Here is a 21,657-nt window from a genome sequence, read left to right as displayed (position 1 = left end):
ATGTGCATAAGTCGTGTGATTCGTGATTCTTGTGTTTAAATCTCCAGTTGCGGGTTTCCTTGATGCAACGTAGCCCTCTTCTGGACAAAGTGGGAAGAGTCGCAGGAGAAACTATTTCCTTTCGTGTATTAAAACTTTTATTTGTTTGAATATTTTTTAGTTATTAAACCATTTGTTTGTTGTTGTTTTTTGCGTTTTTAATCCATTTTTGTCTCCTTTTCCGTCTCTTCTGGGGTGAAAATAAAACAAAAACAAAGACGGCTGAAATACGTCATAGACCTGAGACGATGACGCTATAAACGTGCGCCGCCGGTGCTGCTTTGACGTTTGCGACACGCGTGACTCCGGTAAAGATGTCGGTGTTTTACGATGAAGTTGAGGTGGAAGACTTTGAGTACGATGAGGAGACGGAGACGTTTTATTTCCCGTGTCCCTGCGGGGACCGCTTCGCTATAACTAAAGTGAGTCCGCTGGGAGCTGATGGCCAACTCCGATGGTGTTCAAACCAAAGTCCACTTTAAAAATCTCTGATTATTACTCTACTCATCCTTTGGGGAAGTTAAACATTGAGCAGTTAATGTTTTTATCGCTTCCATAAATCTCCAACGTCTTCTGATGCATTCTGCTCAGAATTATTGAGTATTTTTAGATTATATTTACATTTTTTTAATAGTTTTACAGAGTTTTTACCAGAAAGTTGCTTTCAAACATGGCGACAATGATTCAGAATGTTGTTGTTTTACCTTTGATGGTCAGTTTACAGTAAGAAGCCGAATTAAGTTGATCATTTCCACTGAAAGCAAATAGATATTGAAGGTTTGTTAGTTTGTGAATGAAATGGGTTTAAATGAGTGCTGCATCATGAAGACATGCTGGTGCAGAACTCTCAGGTGAGCTGATGCTGATGGGTGCTGAAAGAAAGCTGAACCTGAGAGCTGTGCTTGTGTTTTTAAGGAGGACCTGGAGAACGGGGAGGAGGTGGCCACATGTCCCAGCTGCTCGCTCATTGTTAAAGTCATCTATGATCAGGTAGCTGCTGAATCCTCAGGTTGCTCACCCTGATCCAGTTGTTAAAGACCAGCTTTTAGCAGGAAAACCGGTTCCAGATCAGCTCCTGCTTAAACCTGGATGTGAAAGTCAAAACCGCAGAGGAACAACATTAAGTTCATCTTATTTTCTTAAAAGTTTAATGTTTTCGGGCATCAAGCCAAGTTGGAGATGGCAACCATCCCAAAGTCCATCCACCTAAGTTTAGGCTAAATGACCCGTCTGGGAGAAAATGGGCTTCTGGGAAAAGCCACATCAGGGTTTATTCTTGAACAGGACTCTTCTTCTTTGTGCCTTTTTATGGCGGTAAGATGTTGTCACTAGCAGCGCTTTTATTTTGAAAACATGTAAACCATAGTCTTTCTGGTTTAAAGCACGGACCACCACCAGTCCAATCAGCGCCGATTTATTTCGCCGAGGGTACCTACCTTTTCCGTTTTGGTTAATGTCGTTGTGTTTTCTCCTTTGCTGTTGTGTTTGGCACTTCAGGGCCACCGTAGGTTGATCCCATTTGGAGCTCCGCTGTGAGAGAAAAAGGTTGAAATGTTTAAGGAAATCCAGACTGACCGAAAGCCGTTTGTGTTTCAGGAGTTGTTCGTGTCCGGAGAAATCATCGAGGCTTCGTCGGCCTCGGAGCACAAACTGCAGCCGGCTCGGTCCTGAAGGAGGAAACCAGTTTGTACAAACTTTATTGGAGCAAAGAGACGCTCGGAGTGACGCTGAGCCTCGTGTTTTCCTGTGCTGGCTGGTGGTTTCATGTTAACTTTCCTGTTGCGTTCATGGGGAGGAGCGGCGTGTTTTCCCCTGAGCCAACGTCCTGCTGGAGGCCGGAGACGGCCGGAGCGGCGCCTGGTTCCAGTCGCGTCATGCTGCATTCAATTACGACTGGGAAAACTCAGAGAGAGCTGCACCACTGATCCGGTTTCCTGGTCGGGGACGTGAAGCAGACTTCCATGTTTCACATCCTCTGCTGGAAAGGTCGCCCACAGAGTCTTCCATCTGCTTTTCTTCTTCCAGGGAAACATCGGACAGCGTCCCGGTGGCTAAGCAAAGAGGCGAACTCTTTACCGACAGTAAAAAATGACCTGAACACCAGTTCAGACTTCCCCTTCGGAGGTCTTTCAGAGCTGCAACAGACTCTCTGCTGGTGTTTTCTGCTAAAACTCGCCCGTTTGAAGCTGAACGCTTTGTCTCAGATTTCAGCCGTTTGTCTGGGATGTGGAACTCAGGCTTAAAATCTTGTAAATGTGGCTAAACGGAAGTAAAACCAAGTGCCTGCAGCTGTGAGTCGCCTTCATATGGAAGCTGTGGTTTATCAGCAGACTTCAGACTGTTGGGAGCCATGATGATGACATAAACCAGAGTTTGTGTTCACGGATCAAATCTACATCTGAGGGCTGCTCGACCCAGCAGGATTAAAGATCTGTCTTTTAAAACTGTTTCATTGTATTTATTAAGATTCAACGGGGTGAAATTTGTCCCTCTCAGGCTACCGTACTTCTGTCTGAAAGTGGACTTTGTGCTGTTTGGGTCAGGAGAGACGTCCCCTGAGGAAATTCTACTAAACAGACATTTAAACCGTGTTTGAACAGTTTGCTTTGATAAAAAGAATAAAAATACAAGTAATAAAGTTGGAATGCTACCGAGTTTTATTGTGAATATTTTATTCATCAGAAAACTCACCCTGAAATATCTTAGCAGTTAGCATTTAATGAAGAATGTGACAAAATTTAATTAAAAAAAAAAAGACAAATGACATTTTCCACTCAAACATCAAAGGAAGTTGATATAAAATCTCCTGAAGTTAACTGGAATTTATCTTTAATAATGAAGCAGAAAGTAAGAGCGAAAGATTCTTAACTTCCCAGTTTTAGGTCAAGTGAATGCAGAATGATTTCAAGTTCAAACTGATAGAAGAAGCCATTAAAGGACTCCAGGACTCCCTGGCAGAAGAGACTCTTAGTCTCAATGGGACAATCCTGGCTAAATAAAGGAAAATAAAATAAAAATAAAAAGGCCATGAAGATGCGTCCCTCTCAGCGGTGGATCCTGCGTTTAAATGAAGGCGTCTGCAACATGTCGATGACCAGTGGAGGCGGCGCATTCCACCAGATGTGTCGCAGCGGGAAAAATGTTTGTAGAGAAAGTTCCAAATGAGCCGAATCTTTGCCCCGGCGACAGATGTGCTGGAGAGAGGTGGCCAACCGGCCCGGTGCCGATGGCGGGTTTTTTCAATGGTGTGTTCGGAAACGTTGCCATGTCAACAGATACATAGGGTTAGGGTCAGTCAAATTCAGTTCAGTTTTATTTTTACATGATATTTATAAATCGCAACAAACATCATCTTAGGAGGCTTCTAAAGGTAAAGTCCTGAATTAGAGCACTGATTGCAAAGCCAAGACATCCACTTATAGTTCAGGGTATCAAGCACATATTTCAGAAATATGGTTTCATGTTGACAAGCAAACTGCAAATTATTTGATCTCATTTTTAAATATTTTTTTTTTTACATAGAAATTCTACATTAAAAGTATCCGTTTGTCACATGTGCAGCAAACTAACTGCAGCTGACAGCAACTGAATGGTCTCAGTGTGAAGCTTTGACTGGAAACACACAGAAAAACAACATCCTGGAAGAATGGCAGCTTCCATCTTTAAAGGACTGGAAGAGGAAGAAGTTTCCAAGGAATCATTCAGAAGAGTTTCAAACAGAAACTGACTGAGTCCATGAATCTGAAAAGGTGTTTCTGAGTGAAAGAGACAGACATGAACAGCCTGAACTATCTGTTCAGCAGGGATTCTCTGACAGGAGGACACTCTGTATACTCAGCACAGAGACAACCAGGAACCAGGTGAACAGAACCCAAATCCAGGATGCAGAGGTTCTTCAGTGAATGTGGTGCTGAAGGTGTGGAGGTGGATCAGTGTGTCAGAGGAGACTCTGTAGAAGGACAGAGTGCCAGCAGGACGGTCCACATACACTGCTGCTCTGTTAGAGACAGAGGAAGAGGAAGAGGAGGAGGAGGAGGAGGAGGAGGAGGAGGAGGAGGAGGAGATGGGTGTTTCTCTCTGATTGTGCCAGACAGCGTATTTACCTCCATTATAGCAGCTCAGACTCCAGGACTGATCATTCCTTCCAAACGCACTGTCTCTGCCTCCTCTCCTCCTGCTGATTCCTCTGTAACTCACTGATATATTAATGTTTCCTCTCCACTCGACCTCCCAGTAACAGCGACCAGTCAGAACATTTCTACACAGCAGCTGATGACACCAGCCATAAAACCTGTCTGGATGATCAGGATATGACTGAACCTGCTCCACATCTGTCACCTTCCTGTTGTTGTCAGACAGTTTCAGTTTCCTGCTCACTGTGTTTGTGTCGATTGTGAGTTGACAGGAATCTGATGGAGAGAACAAACACAGTCCAGCTGCAGTTATTGATCTATCATCTGTTCACTTTGATCAATGAGTGATGTGACTGTGTGACAATGGCTGGATGTCATGAATCGGATGAAGAACACACTCACACTTCCTCAGCCCTGGTGTCAGCCATCGTTCTCCAGCAGGCTCCACCCTGAAAGGAGGAAAATAACTGTCACATGTTTCAGGACTCCAGAAATAGTATCTAGAATGAGCCGGTCCCATTCCAGCTGATGCTGGAGGAATGGTGGAGCACATGCTGCCAATCATACCCATATATTCTGATTATGTCCCAAAGTAAAGACACTCTGGGGAGAGGTATCTGATGCTCTATACCTCGGGATGCTACTGTGGCTCTATTAGGAGTGATGCCTAAAGGGCTGAATGGGAGGTCAGAGAAACATCTGTAAATACATTACTCACAGCAGCACTGAGCTGCAGAGCTATTAGATGGCTGAACCCCCCCTTCATATAACATCTGGATCCAGAAGGTTTGGGGCCTCCATCAGATGGAGCACATTTCATATCTATGAAGGCTCCTAAAGTCCATCTTTACTAACCGGTGGAGTCCTGTCGGCTCTTTATGAACACAATGAGACTGGTTAGCCTTCCTCCTCTGCCACCTGTTTCCCATCATCCACACAGAGCCTCACAATGTTTCAGTGCTGCTTTCCTCATCACTTATTTCTGTGTGGGCTTGTACATATGAACGTCTGAATGTGTATATTTGATTTAACATATTTAATGTGGCCCTGTGATGGATGGTGACCTGTCCAGGGTGAACCCCTCCTCTGGCCCCATGACCGCTGGGAGGGGCTCCGGCCCCCCCGCGACCCGACCGACGGATTCAGCGGGTGTAGAAGGTGGATGGATGGATGTTTCATGCATTTCATTGGGAGTGGATATTTGTTCTGTTTGTCTCTTGTTTGCTTTTGATCTTAATTTGGATATAATGTGTGTAATTATCATCTCCAGCTGGATAGAGAAAAGTGTAGAAACTGAACGTCGGCGCTGAAAACCCAATAAAAACAAGATCAAACTAAATGTTTTCTGCAGTCAGATGATGGAGATGATGAAGTTTCTGTCTCTGAATTCAACTCTTCAACTTTGGAAGAATTTTCACTTTGATTTTTCACTCATTTCTGAAGCCAAATATGAGCTTTAAGCATTCTGCTGAAATGTCTTCAGTCTCTGACATCATGGTCTCTCCTGATGGTCACATTGTTTCTGCTGACTCCTCCTCTCAGAAGGTTTCAGGGCAGCCAAACATCCAGATCCTCTCTCAGGACGCAGGTCTAACCCACATGTACGCATTTCCAGATGTACGCTGAACATGGTTCTAGAAATCTTTGTGCTAAGCTAGGCTAACATGTCCTGGACCCATCTCTGCGTCTGATCCAGGGTCAGAGGACCAACAGACACTTCTCACTGTTGTTCCTGCAGATGTTCTCCTTGGAGACCTCCTCCACAAATATCTGCTGTTCATGTCCAACCAGCGTTGGTGCTGTGAGCAAAGGAAACAGGCTCCTACATGTGTGATTGTTCATGTAACACTCAGCAGGAAGCAGAAGCACAGGGCTGAGTGCAGGACAGAGAACATGTCCCCAGCTCTTCCTCCTCTATCAGACATTGTGAGGCTGCAGCAGGCCTCTCCATACCTGAGTGTGTGTGGATCCTTCAGTGCAGCCCTCAGCAGCTTCTCTCCTGAGGCTCCTGGATGGTTGTAGCTCAGGTCCAGGTCTCTCAGATGGGATTTGGGGTTGGAGGTCACAGCTTCAGCCAGAGAAGCACAGCCTTCCTCTGTGATCAGACAGCCTGACAGGCTGCAGACACACACAACAACAGAAACTCTGAGAGAACTGCTCTGAAGCTGAAGCTGAATGTCTGCAACTGTCTCACATTACTGACTCTGTGTCTTCAGAAATCTGAGTCACAATCAAACTACACACACATGGATCAACCTGATTTCTGCTCCCATTTTAGCCCCGAACACATGCAGACACTCCCCACTGAGTCCTGTTCAGATAAAAATATGGTCTGCACCACAGTGAGAGCAGCAGTGAAGAAGAAGCTGATTTCACTGATGTGAAACTGAGACGCTCGTCAGCAGGGGCGCCGCTAGGGATTTAAGAATTATTTTCATGGGCCCCAAACAGCCGGTCAGGAGGCTTTATGATGAATTTATGATGCTATTTTACATAAAACTATGCATTTTGATGGTATTTTTTATGGCATTTTCAGTCCGTTTTTGGTTTTCAAAAATGTGTTCCTTCTACTTTTCCTTCTCTTTCTTTCCTTTCTTTTCGTGTTTGGCTACCTGACTTTGAGGCATATTGCCTTCTCTGCCTTCTTACCCGCTGCAGCGCTGCAGCTGATCCAGTCGGACTGAACCATTTCACATAAATAGAGGGGGGGGGGGCTTAATGTTTCCAAAACAAATAAAGTTATTGTTACCGGAACATTGTAAATAAAATATATTTGTGACTATAAGTTAGCTAATAACTTAGTGTCACATTATTTTTTGTCAGTGTTATAATTTTGTTGGGGCCTCTCTGGGCCCCTCTTAAAGTGATAGTTCGGAGTTGATTCACCCTAGGGTCATTTGAACCGTGAAATCCAGCCAAGTAGCCCACCCGAAGTTTTTTCGATCTTGGCTGAACATCAGCTGAGTTACTGAGTTATCCCGAATAGCTTAGTACAAGCGCTAATGGAACCTGGCAGTATCTTCAAAATTACCACACTAAAATCACATGCCATGACACCAAACTTCTACAGTAGTACAAATATGGTCTGTACTCACAAAACGATGCATTTGGAAGTTTGTACATAGTCCAGGAGTTTATTATTATCAACACAAGCCTAATAGCTTCTCTGCTGCTAAAGCTGCGTCGACGTCACTTCCTTGATCTGGGAGCTTCAATGTAAGATGAGGGTTGATCTACTACTGTAGACAACAAAGTATATGCTATATTCTACATGATTTTTAATGAATTTTTATGTTGTAGAGTTGTGAATTTATTTTATCAATGGAGAAATTGAGCAGCCTTGCTTTGTTGTCTACAGTAGTAGATCAACCCTCATCTTACTTTGAAGCTCCCAGATCAAGGAAGTGACGTCGACGCAGCTTTAGCAGCAGAGAAGCTATCAGGCTTGTGTTGATAATAATAAACTCCTGGACTATGTACAAACTTCCAAATGCATCGTTTTGTGAGTACAGACCATATTTGTACTACTGTAGAAGTTTGGTGTCATGGCATGTGATTTTAGTGTGGTAATTTTGGAGATACTGCCAGGGTCCATTAGCGCTTGTACTAAGCTATTCGGGATAACTCAGTAACTCAGCTGATGTTCAGCCAAGATCGAAAAAACTGCGGGTGGGCTACTTGGCTGGATGTCACGGTTCAAATGACCCTAGGGTGAATCTACTCCGAACCATCACTTTAATCATGGGCCCCTAGAATCCTGAATATGGTTCTGACCCAGGTTTGACGGCTGCTTTGCGGGGCGAGTATACATGTCCCATACTGTATGTGTTGTAGCGAGTGAATCCACTGAAAGAGAACGTAATGTCATGCGTATCAGTTCAGTTAGAAGGAACGAGGTCCAACGCTTGTTTACAGCTGGTTTGCCCCGCCCATCAGGTGGGCTCAGGAGGACAACTCACTCAAAGAACTTTGTAGGAATCTGCACTCTACATTATTTATTGGAGGAGAACGCAGCCCAAAAGGAAACTGACCAAATGAGCCAAAAAAGACTTTCCAGGTTGTTCCAGGTTCAGGTTCCAGGTTCAGGTGAGTTCCTGTGGTGTCAGAGACCTAAAGCTGCTGGAACAATCATACAAAGAGCATCCACAGGTGTTCTGTTACCTGAGAGTTTCCAGTCTGCAGTTTGGACTCTTCAGGCCAGCAGACACCTGCTTCACCCCTGAATCCTGCAGGTTGTTGTTACTCAGGTCCAGTTGTGTCAGGCTGGAGGACTGGGAGCTGAGAGCTGAGGACACAGCTGCACATCCTTCATCTGAGAGGTTACAGACGCTCAGCCTGAGGAGACAGTTACAGAGAAAAAGAACAGCTGGGATCAGAATCAATCAGCTCTAATGCTGAATGTGGACTGAAAGCCCACTTAGAGGGAACATCAGGGTTAGAAGCCTGTGATCATGTCCGTGCGGTGGTTTTTATGCTCAGAGACGCATCATGAGTGAAACAAGGAGTCCACACGGTGGCTGAGCCTTTCCACCCTGGAGCTGCAGCTCATCAGAGACAGTCTCAGAATCTGATTCAAACAGCAGAGGCTTTCATGGGGAACAAGCTGAGGAACTGATCCCATCAGACTGATGGTGGGGCTGACTTCAGAGCTGCCCACCGGGAACAAAGGCTAACATTTATCAGCACTCTGCTCCAGCATGAAAACAGCCTCACCTGAGAGTTTCCAGCCCACAGGTTGGACTCTGCAGTCCAGACAGCAGCTTCACTCCTGAATCCTGCTGCAGGTTGGAGTTTCTCAGGCCCAGTTGTGTCAGGCTGGAGGACTGGGAGCTGAGAGCTGAGGACAGAGCTACACATCCTTCATCTGAGAGGTTACAGACGCTCAGCCTGAGGAGAAGATGTTAAACAGTCTTACATTCAGTCACATTTAATAATAACAGTCAAATAAGACACAGTAATGATGTGAAGCTGCTCTGCAGCCACAATATCTCTGTAACTTTTACTTAGGAGTCTCTGAATCTGGTGATGTGCACTATGGTTTCATTCTTGGTATTTTATATTCATGTTTTTAATGGACTTTAATTACTGATCCACAGCAGAGATGATGAAAATGTCTCCCATCGCCCACAAATATCTCACTATACACAGAAACACTTTATTAGTGATTCATGAAGGCTGATCCACAGATATACAGATTAATCTGTAGTTTCATGCTTTAAAATGGAAGAAAAACACTGATTTAAAATGTGAAATGTGTTCTGCACATCTGTGAATCTCTTCCTGTCTCTTTGTAGTTTGTGACTTTGCTCCGTTTTGCTCCGTTTTACTGCAGCTGACCTGCAGAGACCATGCATCAATGTGATGTGCAGAGCTCTCCACAGAGTGAGGTCAGCACTGCCCACCCTGCAGGAGGTCCACACCAGGCGCTGCACCACCAGAGCAGGAAGACCCCGCTCCTACTCTCATGTTTACTTATATATTTTCATTTATGTCAGATTCATCTCACCCTGTTTTATTCTTATTTTGCTGCCTTGCACAGTTGAGCTGGTTGCAGTGTACATTTCACTGCCGGCGTTCAGCTGCAGGTGACAAATAAAGATGGCTGATCCTCGATCGGTCGTGAATTATCTCATTATGTTAACAAATCAAAGCAGCTTTTCACGATAACTTGTTCATTTATGTCCTAATCTTTGATCACATCATGTTTTAAAGCAGCGACTCTGAAAAGCTTCATGGAAACAGAAAACAACTTTCTGAATGTCACCAAAAGCTTTTTCTGCTCTCTGAAGGCTTTTTTGGCTTTTTTTCTGAAACAGAGAAAGAGAAGATGTTGGTCACATGACTGATCACATGACCAAGCAGCTGCTGGATGGAGCAGAGGAGCAGGACCTGTTCAGCCTCTCATCTTTGCCTCCAAAGTGATTGTGTCTGTTCTGATAACTGCAGTAAAACAGACGACACACCAACAGCCCGACTCACAGTTCAGTTTGGATCCTCCAACAGTCCGAGCTGAATTCAGCTGGATGTTCTACTTTATCATACTTATCCTGTTATCTGATGGAAACAAGGGGTTTTCTCCAGATTTCACATGTTCAACATGAACAAAGGGATCCACAAACAGAAAAATCACTCTGCACGTATCCGATGTATATTTTCACATTTCTGCACATCTTTGTCTTCATGATGTTAAACTCGTGTTTGTGGATGGAAATGACACGCTTTGAGAAAACTACAACAGATATACTGATGTATATATTTTTTTCTTTTTTTGGAGCTTTTTATGCCTTTAATCATAGGACAATTGGAGAGAGACAGGAATGCAAGGGGCAGAGAGAGAGGGGAGACATGCAGCAAAGGGCCGCTCTGTGCGGGACTTGAACCGGGGCCAGCTGCAGCGAGGACTATAGCCTCTGTACATGGGGCGGCTGCTTAACCCACTACGCCACTGACCACCCCATCTGATGTATATTCTCACATTTCTGCACATCTTTGTCTTCATGATGTGAAACACGCGTTTGTGGATGGAAATGACACGCTTTGAGAAAACTACAACAGATATACTGAATCATTTCCTGTAACTCTACCAGAATATAAATAAATGTTCCACCACAGTTCATGTGTGTGTGCTGCGCTGCGCAGACTAGATCAGAGGAAAGTGACACAGATCTGGAGACATTTTACTTTGTGGATTTAAAACAGATGTGAAGATGTTTTCAGATTATTGTATCACAGAGACTGTATGAAGCTGAAATAGCAGAGAAACCTGACCTGAGAGCTTCCAGGTTACAGTGAGGACTCTGCAGTCCATCAGACAGCTGCTTCACTCCTGAGCCGTAGATACTCAGGTCCAGTTCTGTCAGGCTGGAGGACTGGGAGCTGAGAGCTGAGGACAGAGCTGCACATCCTGCATCTGAGAGGGTACAGCTGCTCAGTCTGAGGAGGAAATAATGAGAGAAGTAGGAATCTGGGACTTTCTCTGCTATAGAAACAGAAGCAGGATATTCATACACATCCCTCTATATCTGTACTCACACAGCTTTGTTGGAGGCTTTGACCACTGGCAGCAGCCTCAGAAGAGCCTTCTCTGAAGCACAGTATTTCTTCAGGTCAAACACATCCAGATGTTTTCCTGATGTCAGTAAGATGAAGCCCAGAGCTGACCACTGATCAGGAGACAGATAATCTGTGGAGAGACTTCCTGAACTCAGGGCCTGTTGGATCTCCTCCACCAGAGAACGATCATTCAGTTCATTCAGACAGTGGAACAGATTGATGCTTCTCTCTGCAGACAGATTCTCACTGATCTTCTCCTTAATGTAATAAACTGTTTCCTGATTGGTCTGTGAGCTACTTCCTGTCTGTGTCAGCAGGCCTCGTAGGAGCCTCTGATTGGTCTGCAGGGAAAGACCCAGGAGGAAGCGGAGGAACAGGTCCAGGTGTCCATTTGGACTCTCTAAGGCCTTGTTCACAGCACTCTGATGGAGATATTCAGGATTACTTTTGTTAAATATTGTTGACCACACAGAGGTTGTTTTTTCTTCTTCTCTCATCAGGTTGAGTCCAGAGTTGATGAAGGTCAGATGCACATGAAGAGCAGCCAGAAACTCCTGAACACTCAGATGGATGAAGCAGAACACCTTCTCCTGGTACAGCCCTCTCTCCTCTCTAAAGATCTGTGTGAACACTCCTGAGTACACTGAGGCTGCTGAGATATCGATGCCACACTCTGTCAGGTCTGATTCATAGAAGATCAGGTTTCCTTTCTGCAGCTGCTCAAAAGCCAGTTTTCCCAGAGACTCCATCATCTTCCTGCTCTCTGGACTCCAGTGTGGATCTGTCTCAGCTCCTCCATCATACTTGAGCTTCTTCACTTTGGCCTGAACCACCAGGAAGTGGATGTACATCTCAGTCAGGGTGCTGGGCAGCTCTGCTCCCTCTCTGGTTTCCAACACATCCTCCAGAACTGTAGCAGTGATCCAGCAGAAGACCGGGATGTGGCACATGATGTGGAGGCTTCGGGATGTCTGGATGTGGGAGATGATCCTGCTGGCCTGCTCCTCATCTCTGAATCTCTTCCTGAAGTACTCCTCCTTCTGTGGGTCAGTGAACCCTCTGACCTCTGTCACCATGCCAACACAGCCAGCAGGGATCTGATTGGCCGCTGCAGGTCGTGTGGTTATCCAGAGGCGAGCAGAGGGAAGCAGCTCCCCCCTGATGAGGTTTGTCAGCAGCACATCCACTGAGGTGGGCTCTGTAGCATCAGTCAGGGGCTCCTTGCTGTGGAAGTCCAGAGGAAGTCGACACTCATCCAGACCGTCAAAGATGAACACAACCTGGAACTGTTCAAAGCTGCAGATTCCTGCTGCTTTGGTCTCAGTAAAGAAGTGATGAACAAGTTCCACCAAGCTGAACTTTCTCTCTTTCAGCACATTCAGCTCTCTGAAAGTGAATGGAAACATGAAGTGGATGTCCTGGTTGGCTTTGCCTTCAGCCCAGTCCAGAGTGAACTTCTGTGTTAAGACTGTTTTCCCAATGCCAGCCACTCCCTTTGTCATCACTGTTCTGATTGGTTCATCTCTTCCAGGCGGGCCTTTAAAGATGTCTTCTTGTCTGATGGATGTTTCTGCTCTGCCTGCTTTCCTGGATGCTGCTTCAATCTGTCTGACTTCATGTTCATCATTGACCTCCCCGGTCCCTCCCTCTGTGATGTAGAGCTCTGTGTAGATCTGATTCAGAAGGGTTGGCTTTCCTGCTTTAGGAATCCCCTCAAACACACACTGGAACTTCTTCTTCAGAGCACATTTAACTTTACGTCCACAAGGTTCTGAATGAAGACAAGAAATAACATCAGTAAACAGACATTTCAACCCTGTAAAGAATGAGTATCTGAACATCTGCTGTTCTGTGTGCTGAGACATCAGTAAATGTGTCATTTATCCAGCAGGTTAAACCTTTAGAGAAATCCTCTTACTGCTCTGCAGACGGTCAGCCAGCTCCTCCTGCTTCATTCTCCTCAGGAAGTGAGCTGTGATCTTCACTAATGCCTCTCTGCTGCTCCAACGCTCTTCATCCTCATCCTCCCTCTGACTCTCTAAGCATTCTGGGTAATCTGGACTCAGAGCCTTCTGCATCTTCTTCAGCTCCTCCTTCACAAAAGTGAGCATGTTGTCCTCCAGCAGCTGGAACAGAAAACTATATGAATGAGCCAATCAGACTGAAACCATGGAGCCAAACATCAGATCCATGTTGGACTCACTGACAACCCACTGGTCTACAGAGTGCAGCATGGAGATGGCTGTGAGCAGAACAGATGGGAAAGTAGTTGTTGTACATGTACAGACCATAAATATGGAGTCCAGCTGTGTTTGATGCTGCTGGGCAGACGGACCACTGGGACCCTCTGAGCTCTGCTGGTCCACTCTGTGGAGGAATCATGAAGATTAAGATTAGATTTATTTTCATCTACATTACAGGGAACATACACAGAATTTCTCCTCCGCTTTTAACCCATCCAGTTTGGCACCTGTTGAACACACACAGGGTCACACATTCATAGAGACAGATGCCATATACACTGGAATCACAGCACCGGGGGAGCATGGGGGTACAGTGCCTTGCTCAAGAGCACCTCAGCTGTGGCAAGGAGGTGGACACCCCTCCAGCTGTTAGTTCACCAAACTTTTTTTGAGTGGGAATCGAACCACCAACCTTCTGGTTATTGGACGACTGCTGCGTTGATGGAAAACATCCAACACACACCGCTTCACATATGAACATAGAAATGGATGAAGCAGAGCTGAGCTCACATTAAAGCGGCAGTAGGCAACTTTTTTTTAGTCATATTAGCTTGAACTGTCATGGGATTCTGGAAGTAGAATATTAAATAGGCTGTTTAGCAGGGCTGGACTGGGGAAATTTTTCAGGCCGGGCATTTTTAACCAAGACCAGGCCATCACCAGGTATTGAAGGGGAAAAAAATTAAGTGCGCTGTGACAGCATGTTTTTTTTTTTTGTCCCTTAACCACTGTTTCCACTCACTAATACAAAATTATTATGACTTGATCAGGTGCAGTGACAATGCATCCTTGTTCATATTTCACCAAAAATCATTCCCTTCCAAACATCAAAACCAATCAGATAAAATAGATATACAGTATATAATATCACTGCAAATATTGAATATCATTTTTTTGGATGAATGTTATTTTAAATCATTCAACAAAACTTGGATTTAAATTCTTCTTTTTGTTTGACAGTCCACAGGTCTGGCCAGTCACTACTGATGTCTACAGAGAAACAGCTAAAATGATGCATGCATCACACATCTCACACCCACTCACACTATTGTGATCACAATATTCACCAGCAGGACATACGCATCCCCCCTCTTTACATTAACAATCTGGGCAAAGTGAGGCTCCACTTCTAGTGGAGATGCATTTAGCTGCCTTTGAATCCTCTGACCTGGTGGTGGTAGCCTGGCTCCTTGTGTCTGCCCACACTGACCTGCTTCAGGTTGGGGGCTGCCAGGGCTGCTGGTTTCATGGCTGGGGCCTGATCTGGGTCTGATCTGGGTCTGACTTGTGCTTCTTTACAAAGAAGTCTTTTCATTGTTATCTGTCCCTACACAAAATAAGACAGCCGGGTTAAACCTCAATATTGTGTTAATCTTAAACTCTTTGTCTCCATTCTTGTGCTTTAACTTACTTTAAAACCAACTCCAAGCCGAGCTGCTATAAAATTAAACTAGATCATGTAGGTTAGTCAGGTGAAGTAGCTTGGCTAAAGTTGTACTTTTATACCTTTATAATAACAAAAAAGCTTTTCATCAGTTTCATCTAACGTTACAGTTATGAAATCCTTATGAACTGTGTTGATTATACACTTACTGAAAACCAACAATGATTAAAGTGCTACATAATAGCTTCATGCTAACGTGACATTAGCCTTTCATAACTTTAGCCTACTCGTTTAGCCTAACAATTGGCAACAAAATATCTTCTCTAAATGTGCAATCTTTAAAAACAATGATTAATTTGGAAATCACATTAAAACTTAACTCAAAATGATGTATTCCAGGAAAGTAGGTTCACTCTGACAGTACAACAGGACACTCTCTATGCCTGCTCCTCATTTCAAAGACGCCGCGTTTCTCACTCATCTTTCAACGAGACTTGCCTGTCAATCAACTGGAGTGACACCTGAGGTGTCCAATCAGGGTCCAGAGGTGGCCGTTCGGGAGCCGGCTCTTCTTTGGGAGCCGAGTCAAAAGTGCCGAGCTTCGCCCCTGGCCTGCCCCTCACCTCATTGGCCCAGGCTTCAATCAATCATGACTAAAGGGCCGATCTACCAGTTTATGCACCAATAGGAGGGTTTATATACCGTTATCCACATATTGTTTTAAATCTTTATTATATTATATTTCGTAAAAAAAAAAAAAGCGCAGGCCAGTAAGTCATCAGGCCAGCGGGCAAATGCCCGGTATGCCTTACTATCAGTCCAGCGGTGCTGTTTAGGAAAAATAACGAAATCTGTAGCTCCCTCTGAAGCCTGTAATCATGCTTACAAAAATCGAGCGCTCCCGGCTGTTTTTAACCAATCAAGTTAGGGTGGAGGAATCCTACCTGTCAATCACAGCTTGTGCACACGCTGCTGAGCGTGAGTCTGCCCCAGCTTGTGTGCGCTCACACTGGTGTGAACTCACGTACACAACCTCGTTCACAGAGGGGGAGGGGTTTGGGGGGCGATTCGGAGCTTGTTAGAGGTTGGGGGAGGGACCTGAAAGTTGTATCAGTTGGAATTTTCCGACTTTAGACTCGCAATTTTGAAAACTTGCCGACTGCAGCTTTAAACACATGTTGGAGTAAAAACTGTTCAAACTGACTCTGCTGCATTTTACTGTTACAGCATTTACACTCAGCTCACCTCTGAGGGGACGGATGTTGGGCTGATTTGAATTCAACATAACGACCCATCGACCAGTCGCTCTTTAAGGACACAGAGCTGGATCCAGGTCCAGGTCCAGGTCCAGGTCCAGGTCCAGGTCCAGGTCCAGGTCCAGGTCCAGGTCCAGGTCCAGGTCTGAGTCTCTGATGGATCCTGACAGAGAAACACTTGTTTTATTCAAACTAAAGTATCAGTGATGGTGTTTGAGTCTACAGTGAGACGGCCTGTCAGAGAGTCAGTGTGGCTGCTGTGGAACAATGTTAGTTTTAACAAGGTTTCTTTGGAGATAATTAATAACAGATCAATTACCTGCATGATTGGGGTGTTGCTTCAGAAGCTCATTTTAAACTGACGTCATTAAACACAACGTGTGAGAACATAATATTTCTGCATCAGCCGCCCTGTTCACTGCATAATCAGCATCTTGTAAAAAAGCCACATCAGTGGACAGATATTCAGTAATATTCTCCCTTTGTTTTAATAAAGAGCTGCAGGACTGAACTAAAACATCACATCACACACATGATGCAGCTCATTAGTTCAGAGACATCAACAAGTCTCAAGTAATTCAGCTGGAAACTGGTTATCATCTGAAACATGATGCAGCCTCCACTGAATACTGACAGCTACTCACTGTTGGGCTGATGGAACATTCTGTTTGAAATTAACAATTATTCCCTTCGACCGGTCGCTCTTAAAGGACACACAGCTGGGTCCAGGTTCAGGTTCTGGTTCTGGTTCTGGTTCAGGCCTCTGGTGGATCCTGATGGGAAAAAAATGCTTTTTCAGCCTGCATGCATGATATACTTAATAACCTCTAAATCAATTAACTGATGTTAACTTACTCTGCTTTCGAGGCCTGTAAATTGATCAGTGGGTGATCCTTTAGTAAGTGGCTCTGTGAGGACCCACTCCTGGATCCAGGTCTCTGTCCCTTCCTGTGAATAAAGGAGGTTTGGTGATGTGAGCGCTGAGCTGGGACATGGAGAAGAGTCATGGACAGTTAGAGATAGTCACCTCACCTCTGAGCTTTGCTCTGGCTCTCATGTTCCCCACACAGAGAGGTTTTAGTGTCCTCACTCTGATCCATGCTGCTGAACTCACATCAGCTCACACACACTTTCTACCTTCTTCTGCAGAGGAGACACAGATCATTCATCTGCACATCAACTCACATCCTCCTCTCCACCTTTTCTTCTGTAAAAAGACCAGCTGCTCCTCCACTGATTGGCTGTTATTCTCTGTTTCATATCAGTGTCGGTTTCATGCAGTCAGACAGCAGAGTGAGGCAGAGGAAGCTGCCATCAGCTGCTGTACTTCTACTATCAGTCCACTAGATGGAGGCACGGAGCTGCAGCCCAGCACACATCATGATCCTGATGATGGAGCAACATTTCCTGATTCAGTCCAGCTGGAAGCTTCAGTCACCTGAACATTTGAACCATTTCAGCTGATAGATGATGCAGCAGAGGTTCATCAGTGATAAAAGTCTCAAAAGGAATCTTACTGTTTAGATTTCAGAGGACTTTTTAACAGGAAATACAAACAGTGACAGATGTTAGATCTCAGCTGCTGTCAGGTGACAGGATTCAAAGTATCAGCTGAATTTAATTAAAGGTAAACACAAGAAACTTGTGCTAAAGAAAGAAATGGACCAGACTCAGTGAATAATTCCCTATAATCCCTATAATATAGATCAGTGAGCAGTGCTGACATGTCATTGGGGCCATCAGGTGGGAACCTCCTTTATGTTTATGTTTATGCATTTAGCAGACACGTTTATCCAAAGCAACTTACAATTGAAAAAATATATAACATTACAGCTAACATCAAAGCTAACAATAAGCTACCGAGAAGGAAACCACCAGTCAGACCCTGTCAGAGGGGACAGTGTAGCGATAGAGAGCAGGCATAGAGGGAAGTACAGGCTAAGTGCTAGGATAGGAGATGCTCTCTGAAGAGCTGGGTCTTCAAGAGTTTCTTGAAGATATTCAGGGACGCCCCTGTTCTGGGAGCGCTCGGTAGATCATTCCACCATCATGGAACGACACATGAACAGAGTCCGGATGGTCTTAAGCGTGGTGTAGGCACCGCTCGACATCACTGCATCAGTGTTTCGTCTAGTTGGGCCCACGACACCTCCAGGAGGCTAGACAGTGAACACTGGTGTCCCAGAGTCACTCCACTATTGCCAGCCATCACTGCTCCTCCATCACAAGCTACCCCAGCCTCTCACCAACTGCACACCAGTCACAGCAGGGTGGGGATTCAAACCCTGGTTTGGGTAGGGGGTAATGAAAGTATAGAGGGTGCCAAAGGTGGAGGCAGGACAAGACACACTAGCAGATTCAGCAGACAAACTCACCTAAACAGTCCTAAAATCACTAAAAATGCCATCAAAAACAAGGCCATACATGCCAACTCACCAAAAATGGCCGCCTGGTTTCAAAAGGCTCACATGGGCCACACCCTCCACTTAAAAATCCTGGATTTCTTCTTTGCTTCTTCAAAGAGTCTGTTTTCCCTAAGTGCTCCCCCTGCTGGTCCCCCAGATACTATTGCTTCTTCTAACCCAAATCCACTGACTGGACTTTACTGCCGCATCTGACACTTCCTTCACTATTTTCCTCACACTCTGTCCACTTACACCCAGCTCCCTCAACAATGAGACAACAGACTTTGCAACAAATCCTCTGCATCCTACTTCCACTGGACAGATTCTAACTTTCCATCCTCGCTGCTCTGCTTTTGCCCCCAACTCCACATACCTAAGCTTTTTCCTTTCATATGCTTTTGCTACTAATTCCTCCCAAGGAACAGTAATAAATGAATGAAGTGCACATAAACAGCTACACTGTAGATAAGTAGCAGCAGGACTCCATAAATCCATCCTGCAGGATCACTGCAGACTGACAGGAACCACCAGGGGGCGCTCACTGCTCTCTGTTAAATATTATTCACCCGCTGATGAGTCCACATGATCACACTTTGACCCACATGAATTATGATCCTTTATAAAACAGGTTGAGAATCCAACAGGATCAGAGTCCAGGACTAATCTGCATCTCATATCAGGACTCAGAGTTTTACTGTGAGTGTGTTCAGAGAGCAGTGATGAACAGAGTGTGAGTGAACAGCACATTGCAGTCAGAGTTCCTCTGTTGGAGGAGAAAACAGCAGCAGACTGAGTGGGAAACATTTCATGTTGCTAACAAGCTGCAGCTCCTCATCAACACACTGATTGTTGCTGTTTACTCTCAGCTCACATAACTTGTGTCTCATCAGCAGAGAAAATCTCTCTCTGCTCTGAGGCTTTGTTAAGGCGAGACACTACAGGTGAATAGGCTAATATTTTAAAATAATAGATATCACCATGAAACTTCCTCAGTTGATTACTTATACAAGTATGAAAAAAAAATGTATTACAAATTTTAGAAATTTGTATGTTTAATTTTGCAAATTAGGCATTATCTCATTAAATATGCGCACATTTGCATATATTTCCGGAAGATAGATCTGAACATATGATAAAGCCAGGTGCAAAATTCTTTTTTCATTTGGTTTACACACAAAATGAAAAGAAAATTACAGAGAGATTTCAGGATATCTGCTTTAATTTCCTAGGAAATCAAAATATACTGTCCATAGCCTAAAAAACATCGATTTTCGCAATATTTTTTTGATTATAATGTCACATAAATCAGGTCAGGAATGATTTATCAACAAATCCTTCTGTAAATATCTTCAGAATACAGCTAAGTGTATAACTGGAAAGTTTGGTGTTAGTAGGTGCTCCATAGGCTGAGATATTGATACAAAAAAAATACAAAAAACTGATTTTGAGAAAACGGCATTTAAAGATTTAAATAGGGGAATTCATTTTGGTAAATTTGGGCAAAATGTACCGCCACGATTAAACAAAATGTGATGAAATAAACATTTTAATATATGTTTTTAAATAACACATGGGGCGGTCGGTGGCATAGTGGGTTAAGCAGCCGCCCCATGTACAGAGGCTACAGTCCTCGCTGCAGCTGGCCCCTGTTCAACTCCCGCACCGAGCGGCCTTTTGCTGCGTGTCTTTCCCCTCTCTCTGCCCCCTGTCTCTCTCCAACTGTCCTCTCATTAAAGGCATAAAAAGCCAAAAAAAATAATACTTTAAACAACACATATTGAAGGAGTAGACTGGCCCAAAATCTAAAAATTGACCACTGCATGAAAAATCACTGTTTTTGCCCGCCGTGTCTCGCCTTAAATGAATCAAAGTGTCACTTACTCAGCTTTTTCCACGAACTTCTTCCCTCTGCAGATCTCTGCTGTGTGGACCAGGTCTGTGTAGAAGAAGAGGAAATCCTCTGCTTCTTCTCCGACATCAGTCCTCTGTGTCTGCAGGCTGCTGTCACTCTGAAAGTCTTCAAACCCTGAAAGAGTCTTAAAGTGATCAAAGGTCAGCTGCTTTAGCAGCTTTATATGACTTTAATTCTTCAATAATTAACCCGCAGCAGCTTCCTGCTGCCACTCTGAGAAAAGCTGAGAGCAAACAGCTTTATTTTCCTCCTCTCTGGCAGCACCAACAGTTTCTTTAAGTGGAATCTGGAAGTTTCTGCTGCTCACACTCAGATGTTGATGTCATGGAGGCGTTCAGGCATCAGCTTCCACTCTTCTATATCCAGTCAGAGCATGCAGTGGCAGCCGCTCCAATAATCCAAGATGGATCGTGTGGCCTTGTGAGGTCATGATGTGATCACGTGTTCATCATTCTTAATGTGCACATACCTTATGAAAGCTATCTAAATGAAGAACAACTCTTAAACAGACCTGTTTTGAACAAGCCTTCTTCTCCAAATCATGTTGCTTTGAGTGTTTCCATTATTGTGGACATTAATGCAGATCTATCTGATTACAACCAATTCTGACTATTAATCACACATTATCAGTTAAAAGGGCTTTTACCCACAGACTCTTATATTACTGGATTGGACTGGGACTGGATAGTGTAGTAGTAAGATTACATTTCATCTGGGTTCAAATCCCCTTTATGAAAGGTACCACCACCAGTAGGGGTCCTGAGGCAAGACCTCCTTACCCTACCCACCTACCAGTGTAAGGTGGTTCCAGTGTAGGATAAAAGCATCGGCCAAATGCATAAACATATTAGTGAGGCCTGGCTCTCTACCTCACAGCTGGAACATTGTATTAGTACAACAAATCTGCATGTTTCATAGAGAGTTTGAGTATTTTATGAGGTGGTGGCAGCTGATCATAAACAGCTGCAATGTCAATAAATGCTGAAAATATACAAAAGTTATTCCTAAATTAAAATGTTTTCCATGCAGAGAATGTGGACATCCTGCCATGCTCCTACAGATGAACCTTCAGGTGGTATCTGTTTACCAAGAGATGATGCTGTGTGTACTGAAGAAGACGTGAAGCTCAGACAGGAGATCTGGGGCCCGTTGCACAAAAGTAGGATAAGGGATTAAGCCGGGATATGTTGGCTATCCTGGATCAACTTATCCGTGATCCAGTTGCACAAAAG

At 44.4% G+C, this 21,657-nt stretch overlaps 3 protein-coding genes across 3 annotated transcripts; 1 reads left to right on the top strand and 2 right to left on the bottom strand.

The window, feature by feature from the left end:
* Positions 1-295: 295 nt before the first annotated feature.
* On the top strand, positions 296-2,683 carry LOC142391560 (diphthamide biosynthesis protein 3-like). The gene is made up of 3 exons (XM_075477414.1): positions 296-461; positions 955-1,029; positions 1,636-2,683. The coding sequence occupies exons 1-3, from the start codon at positions 354-356 to the stop codon at positions 1,708-1,710; spliced, it is 258 nt and encodes an 85-aa protein (XP_075333529.1). The 5' UTR covers positions 296-353; the 3' UTR covers positions 1,711-2,683.
* LOC142391958 (stonustoxin subunit alpha-like) lies at positions 2,674-8,848 on the bottom strand. Its single transcript, XM_075478152.1, has 5 exons — positions 8,830-8,848; positions 8,334-8,538; positions 6,126-6,290; positions 4,575-4,621; positions 2,674-4,448 (listed from the first exon to the last, which is right to left on the bottom strand). The coding sequence occupies exons 1-5, from the start codon at positions 8,846-8,848 to the stop codon at positions 3,874-3,876; spliced, it is 1,011 nt and encodes a 336-aa protein (XP_075334267.1). The 3' UTR covers positions 2,674-3,873.
* Positions 8,849-11,174: 2,326 nt separating this feature from the next.
* Positions 11,175-20,751, bottom strand: LOC142391957 (protein NLRC3-like). Its single transcript, XM_075478151.1, has 7 exons — positions 20,733-20,751; positions 20,395-20,539; positions 16,098-16,271; positions 13,514-13,592; positions 13,144-13,351; positions 11,266-12,996; positions 11,175-11,194 (listed from the first exon to the last, which is right to left on the bottom strand). Exons 1-7 carry the CDS (start codon positions 20,749-20,751, stop codon positions 11,175-11,177), a joined length of 2,376 nt encoding a protein of 791 aa, XP_075334266.1.
* Positions 20,752-21,657: the final 906 nt, after the last annotated feature.

The sequence above is a fragment of the Odontesthes bonariensis genome, chromosome 11, assembly GCF_027942865.1.
Source record: "Odontesthes bonariensis isolate fOdoBon6 chromosome 11, fOdoBon6.hap1, whole genome shotgun sequence".
Taxonomy (NCBI): Eukaryota; Metazoa; Chordata; class Actinopteri; order Atheriniformes; family Atherinopsidae; genus Odontesthes; species Odontesthes bonariensis.
Note: the sequence above shows the minus strand (reverse complement) of the source record. Positions and strands in the feature narration are given on the sequence as shown.

What these genes read in the sequence shown, in the direction of transcription:
- LOC142391958 (XM_075478152.1), bottom strand. An exon ending in AAGGATCCACACACACTCAG is followed by an intron (nt 4,622 to 6,125) that starts GTATGGAGAGGC and finishes TCCTCCTTTCAG; the next exon opens with GGTGGAGCCTGCTGGAGAAC. An exon ending in GACACCAGGGCTGAGGAAGT is followed by an intron (nt 4,449 to 4,574) that starts GTGAGTGTGTTC and finishes TCTCTCCATCAG; the next exon opens with ATTCCTGTCAACTCACAATC.
- LOC142391957 (XM_075478151.1), bottom strand. An exon ending in AAGTTCGTGGAAAAAGCTGA is followed by an intron (nt 16,272 to 20,394) that starts GTAAGTGACACT and finishes TTTCTCTGTCAG; the next exon opens with GATCCATCAGAGACTCAGAC. An exon ending in AGCTGGACTCCATATTTATG is followed by an intron (nt 13,352 to 13,513) that starts GTCTGTACATGT and finishes TTTCTGTTCCAG; the next exon opens with CTGCTGGAGGACAACATGCT.
- LOC142391560 (XM_075477414.1), top strand. Translation starts at nt 354, where the DNA reads ATGTCGGTGTTTTACGATGAAGTTGAGGTGGAAGACTTTGAGTACGAT. An exon ending in ACCGCTTCGCTATAACTAAA is followed by an intron (nt 462 to 954) that starts GTGAGTCCGCTG and finishes TGTGTTTTTAAG; the next exon opens with GAGGACCTGGAGAACGGGGA. An exon ending in TTAAAGTCATCTATGATCAG is followed by an intron (nt 1,030 to 1,635) that starts GTAGCTGCTGAA and finishes TTTGTGTTTCAG; the next exon opens with GAGTTGTTCGTGTCCGGAGA.